We start from the raw sequence: 18098 nt of genomic DNA, 5'->3' as shown, positions 1-18098 counted from the left end.
ATGTTATTTAAATAATTAAATTTCAGAATTTTATGTAATTTGGTTATGTTATTTAAATGTTTCATGGTTGTTACATACATATTTTTTATGTTATTTTTTATTCACATTTAACATTAAATGTTTGATAAATGTTTTTAAAATACAAATTATATTATTCGAAATTTAAAATAAAATAAAATAATATTATTCAAATTTAAATTTAAAATATAAATTATAGTATTCGAAATTTAACATTAAATTTCAACTTAATATTCCAATTGTATTCGAAATTAAAAGTTATATTCCAATTATAGTTCACAATACTTAAATTGAAATTAAAGGACTCCATACATATGATTTTATCATTAACATATATATTAAAACGTATACATTAAAATCAACTTATGTTGAGTTCATCGATCGACGGAATCAACCAAGAGGGGGGTGAATTGGCAATTTATTCAATGTCACATTTCAATGCTCATTCCATACAATTTCAATGTCACAATCAACTTATCACTTCACATTTATTCAATTTATCAATAACATTTTATCTAATTTATTCAAACTTCACATAACGTTTTAATTTAAGTTATTCTTAACTTGTTGAACATTCAAAAGAAGTTAAATTTAAGTTATTCCCCGAGGGACATGAGTGACATAATAGGGCAATGATAATATTCTCTGACGAAATAATGGAAGGCGCGCCCCCGGGAACGCCTTCACGTGAATAGTGAAATAATAGGTACTGATATATCTAGTGTCCCCGAGGGACATGAATGACATAATAGGGCAATGATAATATTCTCTGACGAAATAATGGAAGGCGCGCCCCCGGGAACGCGCCTTCACGTGAATAGTGAAATAATAGGTACTGATATATCTAGTGTCCCGAGGGACATGAATGACATAATAGGGCAATGATAATATTCTCTGACGAAATAATGGAAGGCGCGCCCCCGGGAACGCGCCTTCACGTGAATAGTGAAATAATAGGTACTGATATATCTAGTGTCCCCGAGGGACATGAATGACATAATAGGGCAATGATAATATTCTCTGACGAAATAATGGAAGGCGCGCCCCCGGGAACGCGCCTTCACGTGAATAGTGAAATAATAGGTACTGATATATCTAGTGTCCCCGAGGGACATGAATGACATAATAGGGCAATGATAATATTCTCTGACGAAATAATGGAAGGCGCGCCCCCGGGAACGCGCCTTCACGTGAATAGTGAACCGATTATAGAAACTATTATATGCAACGTATTATAAACTTTCAAAACAAACTTCAGTTCACAATCTTTCAAATTCTCAAATTCCCAAACTCTAAATTCTCAAATTCTCTGAAAATGAGTCGTCTTTCTGCTGTTGTTTTGTATGATGGAGAAATTAAGGAAGCTGAAGAGGGGGTTGTTTTGAGTCAGATCATTATATCCCCTTAACCTTGAAGAGAAACATCACAATTGAGGAGTTAATCACAAAAATTTCGTTAAAGATTCGTGTAGCAGGCCAGAGAAGACTATCTTCACTTCATACAGATTTCCTACTGAACTTTTTCCGCTCACGTATACATCATTTCAGCTTTCAAACGATGATGATGTTTCTATGATGGTTGATGCTCATATGGGGAGTTCACAATCTCTTATTGAAATGTATGCCACTTTTATTGAGGTTCGTGTAACTCGTGGTCTCTCATATTCCTCTCACTTTGGCATTGCATATCAAACTGATCAAGTTGATAGCCCGACACAACTTATCTGTAATGATTTCACATCATTAATGGCGGATCCAACGCCATATACCATGCCATCAAGTTCAATAGGAAGGCATTCATCTGCAACTGCTTATGATCTCAACCCACGTGGCTTCACCAATAATCCATATGGCAACATCTCTTCTACTTCAAGGGGCAGACATTCATCTGCCAATGTTTTCGACTTACATATGGAAATGCCAACGAGACGACAGTCTATTCACATCCCACATGATACAATGGCCTCAAGTTCAAGGGGAGGACACGCAAGCGGGAACTTATTTGACCTCAACATTGGATTATCGGAGGAACCCTCATCTCCACCAGAAGAACCTCTTCGGGAGCCAGGTGCAGATGGTGCTGAAAACGGGATTATTCGTTGAACCTGACTCACCACAGTTTAACGTACATTCTGATGATGACGAGGATGACGTTCCGATAAATACAACACCAGCCGAACTTCCTGCACATATGTATGAGGCTGATTATGATGCAATGTATGAGCCTGAATTTCCAGATCTTCCTGATGTTGGAAACTATGGACTTCAATCATCAGTCAATGACGGTAATTTACATATTGGAATGGAGTTCGCATCGAAGGAGGAAGCAATGATGGCAATAAGAGTTACAATATTCGTAACTCAGTTCAGTCCCGAGTTGATCGATCTAACACGGAGAAATATGTCTGCTACTGCGTCCAACGTCACAACGGATGTCAATGGATGGTCCGTGTATCAAAGAGGAAGGAAGAAAAACTTATGGGAACTAACCAGATACAACGGTCCTCATACATGTTGTGCAACAGGTATAAACCAGGATCATCCCAACTTGGACTCCAACATTATTTGTCAAGCAATCATGCCCATTGTGAAGCAAAGCTCTCATATAGCTGTTGCAGTGTTGATTTCTGCTATACAGTCCCAATATGGGTACACTGTCTCATATAAAAAAGCGTGGTTGGCAAAACAGAATGCCATTTGCAAACTTCATGGCGAATGGGATTCCTCTTACAACGAGCTGCCCAGTTGGTTTCATGTTGTGCAAAGACTTAATCCCGGGACAATTGTTGAGTTCGAAACTCAACATCATTACGTGAATGATCGAATGGTTCGCGATCGCTGCCAATTTTACCGAGTCTTTTGGACTTACCCTCAGTGTATTAATGCAGTCAAGTACTGTAAACCAATTGTCCAAATTGATGGTACTTTCTTGTATGGGAAATACAAGCAAGTTTTATTATTGGCTGTGGTCCAAGATGGAAACCGTAATATTCTTCCTGTTGCGTTTGCCCTCGTTCAAGGAGAAGACACTGAGTCTTGGGCTTTTTTCCTTAAAATTTACGTTTACATGTTGTCACCAGGGAACGAGTATGCATTATTTCAGACCGAGGAGCCGGGATAAAAGCAGCAATGGACTCTTTGGGTACAATGTATAGACCTCCACATGTTCAACATCGTTATTGTGTCCGTCATATTGCTGCAAACTATTACGGAAAATACAAGAAGAACGATGAACGTCAGTTAGTCGTGCGGATGGGTATGTTACTTTTTCCCAATTTTTCTATCAATTTCTTATTACTTATTTATACTTCATATTAACTATTACATATTCCTAATGACTTAGGTTACGAACTCTTACCTCAAAGGTTTGAGTCGATGCTACAAGAGCTGTTTGGCAAAAATAAGAAGGGGTGCGAGTACATTATGGACATCAGCAAAGAAATGTGGACAAATGCATATGACGGGGGGTATCGCTATGGTCATATGACAACAAACTTGGCTGAAGCAATAAATTCAACCTTAAAGGGGGCGCGTCATTTACCAGTCACGGCGTTGGTCAAAACGACTTATTTTCGTTTGGGTCAACTCTTTGCAAAACTCGGTGGACAAGCTCTTACTTGGATGCAAAACGGACATATTTACCACCCAAGACTAGTAGCCGATTTACAGAAAAAATGGCTACATCAAATGGGATGTTAGTTACAAATTTTTCTCGCACCCGTGAATTGTTTCGTGTAACCGAAATGCCACGTCCGCTGCAAGGGATTGAAGCTAACTCTTTCAGAGTTAATCTGCAAGAGAGGTGGTGCGATTGTGGTTTCTTTCAAGCACTCAAATATCCATGCTCTCATGTCATTGCTGCTTGCTCACATTCGCATTTGGACTACAAAAATTATGTTGATCCCGTATACCAACTTTCACAAGTTTTCAAGGTATATGAATTTGAGTTTCCGCCCATAGGAAACGAAAGAGACCCAAATGAGATTCAAACTTGGCTTACAATTGTCCCAGATCCATTGCTATTGAGGGACTCAGGTCGTCCAAAATCTACTAGAATACATTGTGATATGGATATTCGGGAGAAGTCAACAGAACAAAACGATGTGGGCATTGTAGAAACATCGGGCACAATAGAAAAAAATGTCCAGCTCTGTTATCATCGTATAACCGTTAACTCTTATGTAATTAAAGTTTTTAAATGAATGTTTTTATTTCTAATAATTTAATGTTATTGCATTTATATAATTTGTCAATGTATGTACACCTAAATAATTTTTTTTAACTTTTAAATACATAAATATATTTAATATATTTATTTAATATAATATTTATATTATTAGTTATAATTTTTTTTAAATATAATAATAATTCCACCTTCTAAGTAGAGAAAATATTAAATTAAACAAATTAAAAGTTATTAAAAAATTTATGTATACGATGACACATTTCATGTTCTGATTGGAGGATTAAATTTATTAAATTAAATTTTCAATAAGACTAATTTTATAAATATGTAAGTCTTGAAGATTAAATATGTAATTATACTAATTTATTAACTTATGCATCAATATTTTCGTTAAATATTGATATGAGATGACTAGATTGATAACATTTAAATAATTAACTGATAAATTAATAGATCGATAATCAAAATCAAAAATACTCGAAACTTGATAATTCTTACATTATAATCGAAACATTTTACATAATATATTATTAATTTATAATAATAATAAAATTAAACTATTTATTATAAAACAAAATACGTGTCTGCTGAGTTGGCAAAGGCGCGTCCCCGGGGACGCGCCTTTCACACGTGGCATCCAACTCAGCGAAAAAACCGGGTAAAGCGCGCCCCCGAGGACGCGCCTTTGCCAACTCAGCAGAAAGGGTGCTAGTTTTGGAAATATTGGTGGAACGGTGTTAGAAAAGTAAAAATAAAAACAAACGGTGTCAGTGGGGTAAAAAAACCATGAAGTTCATGACTTTATCGGGTGACAAAATTATATCTTTAATCCCTCCTTAGTTTGATGTAGACTCTCGAATGTTGAGGTTTTGAGATTTTTACTTTTAAAATTATAAATTATAACATTTAACTTAGGTATAATTTTAGTATTTAAATAAAAAATAAAAACTTAAATTTAAAATCACTTTAATATTATAAAAAAATAACAATGTCAATCGAATTAGTTCTGAATCTATCAAATTTTATGATTTTAGTGTTCGTATTTGTCTAAAATTAAGTAGATTTTGAGTTCGAGTCGTTGTGAATATAAAAAATCTCCTCCGAAAAACACACCTGTGCCACCTAAGTTGGTTTGTATCATTAAAGATAAAACCTTGATCACTGGGAAGGACAACAACAAAAATTAATGAAAATGTCATTTTAATTATATAAACTTTTATTACTTATTATTCTATAAAAATTAATAAGAATCTAATGAATAACCTCAATAATTTAAGAGTATTGTTCTTTCTTGAGGTCATAAGTATGAGTAATTACGTTTGTATAGTGTGTTTACGCCCTTAATAATGATGGTCATATATTACTTTTATAATTAATCTAATAATGATTAATTATTTGATGGATCGATTGTAATTACAAATTTGTAGGTTGTTTCTAATGATAGAGATATAGACATATTAACTAAAATGAAATAAATTGATATGTACCAACGATTAAATCATAACTAAATACTACATCTAAAAGTCTTATTTAAGGAGTTTAATAGCATATGTTACCAAAAGAGAAAGTGTCACTGGCTGGGAGATTTCTGTTCTGTTTGGGAAGGCAAAGGACAAATTGTGCAGGAATCGGTGATTCCATCTCCAGAAATAGAAACGATGGGAAAATGCAGGAAAAAGAAACTCGGTAATGGAAACGAAGATGTTTTCATTTGATTCGATAAAGCTGAGAGAACCCAACAAGAAAGTAAAGTTCTGCAAATTACATATGAAGATGATGAAGGATAAATATATATATATATAAATAAGCTAAGAAAATCTCTAGGAACGCTACCTTTCATCCACGTTTTTCGAGCCAATCAATCGCCGTCGGAAAAATAAAGTTCGAATCCTACGGCTTAGATCCGCCGCCACTGCCGGACGCCGACGAGGCACTCATCATCTTCTTAAACTCCTCGAAATTGACGTGACCATCGTTATCCGAATCAACGGACTTGATCATCCCCACACAATCTTCGACCGTAAACGACATCCCCAGGCGGTTCAGAACCTGATGCAGCTCGGTGGCCGAGATCAGGCCGTTCCCATTCACATCGTACATGTCGAAGGCCTCTTTCAGCTCGGAGACGGCGGTTCCGGCGTCGGAGGACGAGGTCCAGAAGGTGGAGAATTCGGAGAAGTTGATGTATCCGTCTTTGTCATTGTCGATGTCGTCCATGACGCGCCTGAGCTCATCCTCCGAGTAGTTGGACCCCATTGCTATCAACACGTCGCGGAGCTCCGTCACGGAGATGTATCCGTCCTTGTTGGCGTCGAACTGGTCGAACACCCTTTTGAGTTCTTCATTGGTCGGCGTCGTGTTACCGGCCGAAGCTTCGGTGGTCGTCGACATGGTGGTTTTGGGAATGCTTTAGAGAAGGGAAAATATGAAGGTATGTTACACGGTTTAGGTATCCACTTGGAAGCGATGGAGAGCAAAAAGGGAAGATCAGTGGGCATTTATAGGGAAAACAGTAAAGGGTCCCCACAATGACCGCCAATAAAATTGGTTTCTAGAAAAATGAAATTAACTTTGTGGATATTATTTATTTATTATAAAAATATAGGTGATATTAAAATGTCATAAAAATACGATATACTTTTATAACACGTTTTTTATATTATTATAGCATATTTAATTGATTTAACCTCAATGTTAAATTAGTAAATATTAAACTAAGATTCATGCCTTTTTATTAAGCCAATTATTTTATTTTTTATCCAAAAAAATATATAAAAGATTATGGTTAGGCTATGCGAATGTCGCTTTATTTTTGATCTTACTGCCTTTGTTCACTAATTTAAAAATTAAGGATACATGACCCCTAATGTTATTGATTCATTCGATTTTAGTCCTTAACGTTCTTGATTCGTTCGATTTTAGTCCATAGGCTGTTAACTCTCATTTGATTTTAATCCCTCTGTTATGTCACATATTCATTAAGGGTTAACGACGAAGGGAATTAAACTGAACGGACTGATAATGTTAGGGACCATTTATACTTAATTTTTAAATTAATGACCAAAGTTAAATATACCCTAAACAAAAAGGACTATTCACATAGTTTACGCAAAGATTATCCTCCCTTTTAGCCTAAATCAATTAGTACTAATATAAGTTAATTCAATAATAAAAATTAAACAATAATGATTTTTCATCGTAATATATCGACAAAAAGGCATCAAAAGTGCTTGTATTAAAAAAAAAATATTTTCATCGTATTATTTCTCTCTCAATGTGATCATTCAACTCATAAAACAAACTTAATGTGATCCTTTTAACCAATTTTTTTCATTGTTAACCATTACAGTGCTCACGCGCCAATTTACGGTGTTGACATAATGGTCCACGATGTTGACATTATAATTCATCTATCATGTTTGAGTTATCAATTTAGTCAATTTGTTATGTCATTCGCCACATTAATTTGTCACCCTAGATTGTCATGTCAGTACTGTGAGCTGTCACATCAATACTGTAACAGTCAACGATAAAAAATATTGATCAAGTAGTTATATTAAGTTTATTTCCGAATTTGAGAATCACGTTAAGAAAAAATAATAAGAGGATTATATTGATTTATTTTTTTGTAAAATTACAGAGACCGTTGATATATTTTTGCCTCATATATGATACTAAATAAAAAGTGGAAATAAAGAAATAGAAAAGAAAAAGCGGGAAGAAGCGGTTGCAAGCCGCGTATGACGATCCATGTGCTTAGTTTGATTGGAGGGACCGAATTAGCTTTTCAATTTCATTGATGGGCTACGGACATCGTAGGGCAGACGCGGGTTCCACGCGCCATTTTCTCCACTTCCGTACTACTTCGCCACCATAATTAATTCGTGGGAAGTTACCAATGAGGAGGCTTTTGTACTAATGTCAATGTCATACCAAGATCCAATAAATGACATGGACTTGGACCCATAATATTTGGGTAGACTTGTTTTTGGCAAACAATGTAAAAAGAAATTGAGAAATACAAATTTAAAAAATATTTTAAATTTTACAATATTCAAGAGTTAAATCAAACTTATTTATCTATGCCTGTAAACGAACATAAACGAATACGAATATAAATGAATAAATTTTTTTTTGTTCATGTTCGTTTATTAAGGAATATAGCTTGTTCATGTTCGTTCATTTAATAAATAAACGAACATAAACAAACACGAACATAAATGAACACGAACATAAACGTTGGAGACCCTACCTTCCATTATTCTTTCATGAAAATAGTCGACAATGCAAATCAACCAAATCTATAGTGATAAATAGCGTAAGAGCTGATTAGCAGTGGTGAAATGTTTGAAAATATCAAATATTTCGATCAATCTTTTAAAGATATTAAATGATTCACACGACTTTAATTTAACGCTATAACATTTATCTTAGTGATCCATGATTACATATGAACAATCATTTTTCACTATGTTATTCTAATAAATTCGCCGACTAAAAGTTTTGTGATATCAATGTCAGACTTTAGTGATGTTTGTTAATAATGGTCCTTTTCGTTGACAGAGTAGAAAATTTAACAGCATGAAGATTTCGAACGGTACAAATTGGACTACAATGCAATAACATAGATCCGAAATCTCTTCGATACTACATATCATAACTGATATTATTGCTTAACCACCATTTAAAATTTTAACGTACCTAAAGTCTACTCCACAACTAAAGGTCACACAAGAACTATGAAAACAAAAGTTCATTGTCAAAGTATATTTTCTACTTATTAATGAGTTCTTTCTAGAAACCCCATTACTTCGACTATTACACTCATTTTCAGAAATTGCATAGAAATCTTTATTTTGTTTTCTGGAAAATTCTATATATTTTTCTTTTTAATGATGCTCATATACTTTCGATTATTACATTTATCTTCTCATCTATTTCTAGAAAGAAGTATGATGTTTTCTTGAGTTTTAGATGTGAAGAAACCCGCAATAACTTTACATATCAACTATTAAGCCAAATAAAACAGAGAAAGAGATGAAAACATACCTGTAAAACTTCAGATTGCACTATAATATAACTTGTTTTGAAGCTTTCAGCGATCGTCTCCACCCTCCAGTGAACACTAGGGTTTGGGGGAAAAAAGGGAAAATGAATATAGGAGCGAGGTGCCTTACGGGTTAACATATTGTATTTAATCTCCTAATAAAATTGGGTTAATTATAGAGTTGATCATCAAAATATCAGATTAATTAATATTTTTAACATACATACAAATTGATCACCAAAATTGATTTAAGAAGATTGAGTTAAACATAAATGAATGAACATAAACGAACATAACCGAACGAACATAAACGAACATAACCGAACGAACATAAACAAACATAACCGAACGTTCACGAACGTAAATGAACGAACGAGACCTATGTTAATGTTCGTTTATTTAATTAAACGAACACAAAATCTTATTCATATTCGTTCATTTAATAAATAAACGCACATAAACGAACTTCCAGCCGCACGGTTCATGAACGGTTCGCTGAACGTTCAGTTCATTTACAGGCCTATATTTATCTAAGCTTCAAATATTACGTGTCAGAGGACGAGACACCTTATCTTTATTGTACTCCCGGTTGTTAATGTTTTACCTTGATTAATTCAAATTTATTTAGGTCACACAATTAATTTTGATGAGTAAATTTTTCAATTAGAGATTTTTCACATACACAAAACGAGAAAGGCCTTATTATTTTCAGCATTACAATGTTTTTTTTGAAATTATCTAACTAGTGTTCTTGAGATTCTAAACCTTCTTATTTTGATTTTATTTTATTTTATCTTACTAATTAACTTAAAGCAACTCCTTGTTTGCTCTCCCCAGTGGCGTCAGGGTGGGCACTAACATCCAAATATTCTTATGTTAGTATTTCATTTTACTTAAGGTGTCTATCTTAAAATTTTATTTGTGTCTATCTATATAAAATTTTATGTTATTAATACATGTGTGCCCACCTTTCTGAATCTGCCACGGGCTCTTCCATGTCATTTTCTTCCACATAAACGTCAGGTTGAATGAATCCACAATCACCCAGTCTAAGTAATACATGGACTGTATTTTCCCGAGGAAAACAAGTCAATGCTGAAATTGGGAGAATTTCACACAAAATTTCCTGTTAATGACTTTGATGCAGATTTTTAGTCTATCTTGGAATATTTGGAGGCACTGTAACGACCTTTAAAAAGGATTCAAATACTGATGGATGGGCATTGGTATTTGAATTTCCCTACTAATACCATGATATCAAAGCTACTAATTTGCTCTCTTTTCCTCTTTTGTGTTCTTTGTAAGCTGGATCATGTTCAATCCATGACATCAGTGAACGAGACTGAAATACAAGCATTGCTTGCCTTCAAGGCTCGAATACGAGTTGATATATATGGGGTCTTCACCTCTTGGAATGATTCTCTATATTTCTACAACTGGCTAGGAGTAACATGTGATCGACGACATCGAAGAGCGACTGCTGCCATGGAGGCTAAGAATGATGAAAACTCAAATGAAGGAGGAGGAAACTTAAAGATAGAGAGATGACAGAATGAAGATTTTATTGATCATTGAAGAAAGTACTCTGCTTACAATCTAATATAACTGTGGCTTATATATCCCAAGTAACCAACAACTATAACAAAATAATAACAACTAATAACAAGCTAATAACAAACCATAACAAACTCTAACATTCACTCTACTTTTCCACCTTTTAATTTTTTTCAAAATGAACTTGTTATTAGAAAGTTGATCTAACAAAGAGTGCAAACTTAATAAGCTGGAATTCAATCGTCTTGCCGTCTTGATGAACAATTTACCGAACAAATTCTCTTTCACCTAAAACATCTTTTTTCTTCAACTTTCCTTGGTTTTTCTTCTTCTTCTTTTCAAGAGTTATTTTTCATCTTCATTGTTCTTCCTCTTCACTTATTGGGACTTTCTTTTTGTTGGAAGCAATACGGTTAAGCTACGAGCTCCCGGATGCAATCTGAAGCCTCTCTTGGGCAAGAAAACATCCTATTTTGTCTGGTTAAGGACGACAAAGATGTTAAACTCTTAACCCTCCCCAGAGATTTTCTTATATGGTAACTTGGCTGTTAAGCCTCAACAAGTAACTCGATTGCATCATCTAGAGGAATTGGTTCTCGCCAACAACTCCTTCCAAGGTGAACTGTAACACCTATAGTTTGTATATGTCACAAACTACAAGTTAAAGATGCCACATCAACTTTACAAATATTTATTGATCATAAATGCTTAAAATTTTGTTCTATTATGAAACATTTCATTGTTAACTTTACAATTATTCCATTAATAGTGAAATCATAAAATAATAACTATCACATAAATCAATCTTAATTTTAGGCTGAAGTTTAGTAGTTCAATGGTAAACAATATTGCTTAAAAACTGCCTAATTTTTAAATATTTCTTTGTTCTCGTAAAATATTTTTTATCTAAAATATAAAACTTCGATTCATATTTATAACCCTAATAATATATCTTAGACGTTTCTTATTCGTATACATATCATCTAGAAAATTTAAAATAGTAGGATGTCATTGTTGATACGTGTAGTTATTCTTTGTTGATTGATGTCAACTCGACTCCTTCACTTGCTATTCTGCTAGGCCTAATACCAGAGTTTCTATCTGAACTTCCCCTTCTCACCAATCTCAACATGTATTTTGATAACTTTGAAGGAAAAGTGCCAACGAAAGGAGTGTTCAACAACAGTGCATTCTCGGTTGTTGGGAACAACGAGTTATGTGGTGGGATTAAGCCACTTCGATTGGCTACTTGTCCTACAGAAACTGCAAAGAAAGGGAAGAACTTTCCACGTAGAGCGATAATTGCATCTGGTATTGTCCTCTTCCTTGTTGTTTCGTTCTTCATTTCTCTTGTTGCAAATTTGCAATCAAACGACGGCAGAGTTTGTCAAGAAAGAAAGAGGACATTGCCACAACTTCAGATAGGAAACATCCAAAACTTTCCTACACCGAGCTCCTTCATGCAACCAACAGTTTCTCTTCAGCCAACTTGATTGGCAAGGGAAGATATGGGTTAGTCAATAAAGGGATTCTAAGTGGTGATGATCAAACAACAGTTGCTGTGAAAGTACTTAATCTTCAACAACGGGGTGCTGATCAAACTTTCAAGGCTGAATGTGAAGCTCTTAGGAAGCTTAGGCATCGAAATCTCGTCAAGGTCATTACTTCTTGCTCAAGCATTGATTTTCAAGGTAACAACTTCAAAGCCTTGTTGTTCGAGCTCATTCCAAACGGGAGCTTAGAAAATTTGTTAGATCCAAGTTCAACCAAGGTACATAATTTGGCAAGCTTAAATCTAATTCAGAGGCTCAACATTTCCGTTGATGTAGCCTCTGCATTAGATTATCTTCATTCCCAATTCGAAGGGCCAGTCATCCATTGTGATCTAAAGCCAAGCAATATTCTACTTGATGCTGACCTTACAGCCCATATTAGTGATTTTGGCCTAACAAGGTTTCTTTCCGAGAAAATCGATCAATCCATTTCCGAGCAAAGCAGTTCGGTGGGAATTAGAGGAACCATGGGATATATTCATCCAGGTAACTCCATACCACATAGATACAATTTTGTATTTGATACAATGATAATCATCTTAATGATCTTGTCTGGAATTGCAAAATATGGAATGAGTAGGAAAATATCTACACATGTCGACATGTACAGCTATGGCATCATTTTAATGGAGTTGTTTACGGGCAAAAGACCGACTGACAACATGTCTACAGTAGAGTTAAGCTTACGTGAGTATGTAAAGGTTGCCATGCCTGATCATGTGATGGAAATAGTTGATGCTAGGCTCAATTGTGAACATGAAGCAGGTGCAGCCTTCAATCAAAATGGGAAATGCTTGGGCTCGGTGTTTAGCATAGGAGTGTCCTGCTCGGACGATTCACCGAGTGAACGAATGAATATCAAAGATGTGCTGAGAGAACTTCACAAGGCTAGAAATATGCTACTTGGAGATCACAAGAGACGAGCGTTGCAAAGCTTCAGTTCATCAAAGAAGGCTTTAGACATTCCTATCAAATAGATGTTATAAATACGTTATTTGAGATGCAATATTGCTAGTCATTTTCATAGTATTTGTAATATTTGTAATCTTTACGTTTGTAGTAAATTTGACTTCTCTCATATAATAATAACAATTAACATTATGATTAACTGATAATATTATAAAATAGATGAATCATGTTAAATTAACATAGGAATAAGTCTAAAATTCAAGCATAGCTTTTTCGAGATATTTTATGTTACTCCTACTGTTCATAAGATGCTCTTCAATAAAACGGTGTCTCAAAAGAATTTCTACTACGTCGAGAAAACTAATGAGTTTTTCAAGCATAATAGAAAACTTACGGTTAGTTTCAGTTGTAGTGGTTGCGGTGGCCGGAGTAGTCACCGTCATAACCAAGAAACAGAAAGAGAAAGGAACAAATATATCTACCAAATTCAACAATCACATGAAAGCATCTCCTTGTTTGCTCTCCCCTGTCGTCTTCTTCCACATAAACGTCAAGTTGAATGAATCCACAATCACCCTGTCTAAGTAAGACCTGGACTGTATTTTCCCAAGGAAAACAAGTAAATGTTGAAATTGGGTAAATTTAACATGCCGGTCAAAAATTTCCTTGTAATGACTTTGCTGCAGATTTTTAGTTTATCTTGAAATATTTGGAGGCACTGTAATACCCTTTTAAAAAGGAACCAAATATTGATGGATGGGCATTGGTTTTTGAATTTCCCTACTAGTACTATGAAATCAAAGCTCCTAAGTTGCTCTCTTTTCCTCTTTTGCATTCTTTGTAAGCTGGATCATGTTGAATCCAGGACATCAAGGAATGTGACTGAATTACAAGCATTGCTGGCCATCAAGGCTCGAATACCGGTTGATCCTTATGGGGTCTTTACCTCCTGGAATGATTCTCTACATTTCTGCAACTGGCAAGGAGTAACGTGCGATCGACAACACCGGAGAGTGACTGCCCTGCGTCTATCATCACTCAAGTTGGCAGGTGACCTTTCTCCTCACATAGCCAACCTCACCTTCCTTAGGGTGATCGATCTCGGGAACAATAGCTTCGATGGCCTGATCCCCCAAGAAGTTATTCGATTGCGTCGTCTAGAGGAATTGATTCTGATAAACAACTCCTTCCAAGGTGAACTTCCAAGAAACCTTAGTCGTTGTTCGAACCTAAAAGTCATCAACTTAATGGGAAATGCGCTCGGAGGGGAAATACATGCCGAACTCGGTTCTTTGTCTAGGCTCCAAAGTCTTCTACTACCCATTAACAACTTCACAGGAACAATTCCCCCTTCATTAGGGAACATCTCTTCTCTCCTTCATTTTTCCCTGTCATGGAACCACCTCGAAGGAAACATTCCTACCGAGCTCGGGCAACTCTCAAACTTGAAATTTCTTCAGTTGTCTTTCAACAAGCTCTCTGGTTCAGTTCCTAAGCAGCTGTATAACATCTCATCCATTTATTTCTTTGCTTTAGCTGGTAACCAGTTACAAGGCCAGATCCCTCCTTACATAGGTTTGACCCTTCCTAATCTTGAGGGCCTTTATCTTGGGGTAAACAAGTTTTCAGGACCAATTCCGACCTCAATAGTCAATTCCTCAAGGCTCGTACAACTTGATATGGGTTTGAATTCTTTGTCAGGACCAATACCAAAGAATTTGGGAAGCCTTCAAAATCTAGAAAACATCAACTTAGGTGGCAACTTCCTTGAGAGTTCCAATGATTTAAGTTTTCTCACTTCATTGACTAATTGCACCAATCTGAGTCAATTATGGTTATCCCAAAACAACCTCACAGGTGTTTTGCCAGATTCAATTGGAAATCTCTCTGCAAAGCTCAATCAATTACATATTGGAACCAACTACATATCAGGTTCCATACCGAAAGAGATAGAAAACCTTGTAGGCTTGGAGGTCCTTACATTCCATGAAAATATGCTCACAGGCAGTATCCCTGAATCTATTGGAAAATTTTCCAAGTTGAAATATTTCTATGCTTTCACAAACAATATCATAGGGGAAATTTCTCATTCTTTGGGAAATATAACCGAACTAATTGTTCTCAACCTATTTGATAATTTGCTAGAAGGAGGCATACCTGCATCTTTAGGTAACTGCTTTCGATTGGAAGTATTGGTTCTTTCGCAGAATCGTCTAAATGGCACAATACCAAAGGACGCTATAGGTCTCTGTTCCTTCCTAACAGACCTTTCCATTCGTTCAAATAGTTTAACGGGAACTTTACCACCAGAAGTTGGAAACTGCAAAAATCTCAACTTTTTGGATGTATCAAACAACAAACTTCATGGGGAAATTCCAAGCTCTCTTGAAAACTGTGTGATGCTTGAATCACTTTACCTGCAGGGGAACTCTTTTGATGGTACCATTCCTTTTTCGTTCCGAAAATTAAGAAGAATGCAAGTTCTTGATGTTTCCCACAATAATCTGTCGGGCCTAATACCATAATTTCTAGCTGAACTTCCCTTTTTCACCAATCTCAACTTGTCCTTCAATAGCTTTGAAGGGAACTTGCCGACAAAAGGAGTGTTCAACAACATCAGTGCATTCTCGGTTCTTGGTAACAACGAGTTATGCGGAGGGATTAAGCCTCTTTTATTGCCTGCTTGCCCAGCAGAAATTGCAAAGAAAGGGAACAACTTTCCACATAGAGCAATAATTGCGACCGTCATTGTCCTCTTCGTTGTTTTGTTCTTGATATGTCTCTTTGCAATCAAACGACGGGTCAGCTTATCAAAAAAGAGAGAGGGCATTACCATTCCATCGGAGAAGAAAAATCTTAATCTTTCCTACGCCGAGCTCCTCCATGCCACTGATGATTCTCTTCAGCCAACTTAATTGGTAAGGGAAGATATGGTTCAGTTTATAAAGGGATTCTAAGTTCCGATAATCAAATGCTGGTTGCTGTGAAAGTACTTAATCTTCAACAGATGGGTGCCGACCGGACTTTCAAGGCTGAATGTGAAGCCCTTAGGCATCTTAGGCATCGCAACCTCGTCAAGGTCATTACTTCTTGCACAAGCATTGATTTTCAAGGTAACGACTTCAAAGCCTTGGTGTTCAAGCTCATGCCAAATGGGAGCTTAGAAACTTGGTTACATCCAAGTTCAACCGAGGCACATAATTCACCAAGCTTAAATCTAATTCAGAGGCTCAACATTTCCATTGATGTAGCCTCTGCATTAGATTATCTTCATTCCCAATTTGACAGGCCGGTCGTCCATTGTGATCTAAAGCCGAGCAATATTCTTCTCGATGCTGACCTTACAGCCCACATCAGTGATTTTGGCCTGACAAGGTTTCTTTCCGAGACAACCGAGCAATCCATTTCCGAGCAAAGCAGTTCGGTGGGAATAAGAGGAACTATGGGATATATTCCTCCAGGTAATTCCATTCCACGTTAAAAAAATGGATACACTTTTTTATTTGATATTCATCTAAATGATCTTGTCTGTAATTGCAGAATATGGAATGAGTAAGAAAATATCCACACATGGCGACTTGTACAGCTATGGCATCATTTTAATTGAGTTGTTTACAGGCAAAAGACCCACCGATATGTTTACAGGAGAGTTAAGCCTACGTGAGTACGTAAAGACGGCCATGCCTAATCATATCGCAGAGATAATCGATACTAGGCTCAATTTTGAGGATGAAACAGCCTTGAAACAAAATGGGAAAACCAGTAGAGGCATCGGCATCATCGTGAAATGCTTGGACTCGGTACTTAGTATAGGAGTATCCTGCTCGGATGATTCACCGAGTGAACGAATGAATATCAAAGATGTGTTGAGAGAGCTCCAGAAGGCTAGAAATATGCTACTTGGAGATCACAAGGGATGAGCGTTGCAATCTTCAGTTCATCAAAGAAGGCGTTACACATTTCTATCAAATAGATGCTATACAAACGTTATTTGAGATGCAATACTGCTAGTCATTTTCATAGTATTTTCTCATATTAGTTTAAATAAAAGGGCTAAATATGGTTTTAGTCCCTCTATTATGGTAAAATTTGAAATGAAATTCCTCCAATTTAAATGAATTTGATCATCTATTTTTTAAAATTATTAATGATCTTAAACTAATAATTTTGGTAGTTGCTTTAATTAAAATAATTACGTGGAATTATTTTAGGAAAAAATATCTTCAAACATATAATTTATGGGTAAAAGTACATAAACTGTCTTGTATAGCCAAAGGACCTGAAATTGCAGCAAAACAAATGCTGGCAGTGTATAGGCCTTGGGTTTACTTTTAGCTTAAACATGGACCTATTTTTCATGGGTAGCTGCTAAGATCCTTTTTGATTCGGTCAACACATGGGTAACTTCAAAAAGTGTTGGGGGTTTAATTATGGACTAACCCAATCACGTTTGGGCTACAGTGGACAGCTGCTATATATGCCTATACCTTGTAGGCTCAGTTACCATTTGGTGTTTAGATATGCCTAAGATTCCACTTCATTATTCCAATTACAAGGAACATATATATATATATATGCCGCTCACTCTCTCCCCCTCTTTTCCCCTTTTTCTTTTTATAGTTTGTGTTAGTTTTTGTAGATCAAATCAACTTTTATTTTTTTTAATTTTATTTAACTAGTTGCAGCACCAGTTTTTATTCTGGTTATCGACCGTCAGTTATCTTTTCTCTTTATTTTTTTAGTTTTTAATAAGAATAACTATGTCTTTGTGACATGTTTATTTATGCATTTATGACACGTTTATCTATACCTTTGTGGCACGTTTTTTCATC

General features: G+C 35.6%; 3 protein-coding genes across 3 annotated transcripts; 2 read left to right on the top strand and 1 right to left on the bottom strand.

The window, feature by feature from the left end:
• Positions 1–5890: 5890 nt before the first annotated feature.
• Positions 5891–6659, bottom strand: LOC120186586 (probable calcium-binding protein CML27). The gene is made up of 2 exons (XM_039190473.1): positions 6089–6659; positions 5891–6040 (listed from the first exon to the last, which is right to left on the bottom strand). The coding sequence occupies exon 1, from the start codon at positions 6592–6594 to the stop codon at positions 6094–6096; it is 501 nt and encodes a 166-aa protein (XP_039046404.1). The 5' UTR covers positions 6595–6659; the 3' UTR covers positions 5891–6040; positions 6089–6093.
• A 5275-nt stretch (positions 6660–11934) lies between these two features.
• Positions 11935–13334, top strand: LOC120186583 (probable LRR receptor-like serine/threonine-protein kinase At3g47570). Its single transcript, XM_039190471.1, has 2 exons — positions 11935–12132; positions 12186–13334. The coding sequence occupies exons 1-2, from the start codon at positions 11935–11937 to the stop codon at positions 13332–13334; spliced, it is 1347 nt and encodes a 448-aa protein (XP_039046402.1).
• A 684-nt stretch (positions 13335–14018) lies between these two features.
• On the top strand, positions 14019–17186 carry LOC120186582 (probable LRR receptor-like serine/threonine-protein kinase At3g47570). Its single transcript, XM_039190470.1, has 4 exons — positions 14019–15705; positions 15799–16067; positions 16163–16727; positions 16807–17186. The coding sequence occupies exons 1-4, from the start codon at positions 14019–14021 to the stop codon at positions 17184–17186; spliced, it is 2901 nt and encodes a 966-aa protein (XP_039046401.1).
• The last annotated feature ends 912 nt before the right edge of the window (positions 17187–18098 follow it).

This window comes from Hibiscus syriacus, unplaced genomic scaffold (genome assembly GCF_006381635.1).
Source record: "Hibiscus syriacus cultivar Baekdansim isolate YM2019G1 unplaced genomic scaffold, ASM638163v2 tig00113716_pilon, whole genome shotgun sequence".
Classification (NCBI taxonomy): Eukaryota; Viridiplantae; Streptophyta; class Magnoliopsida; order Malvales; family Malvaceae; genus Hibiscus; species Hibiscus syriacus.
This window is presented reverse-complemented; position numbering and strand designations above follow the sequence as displayed.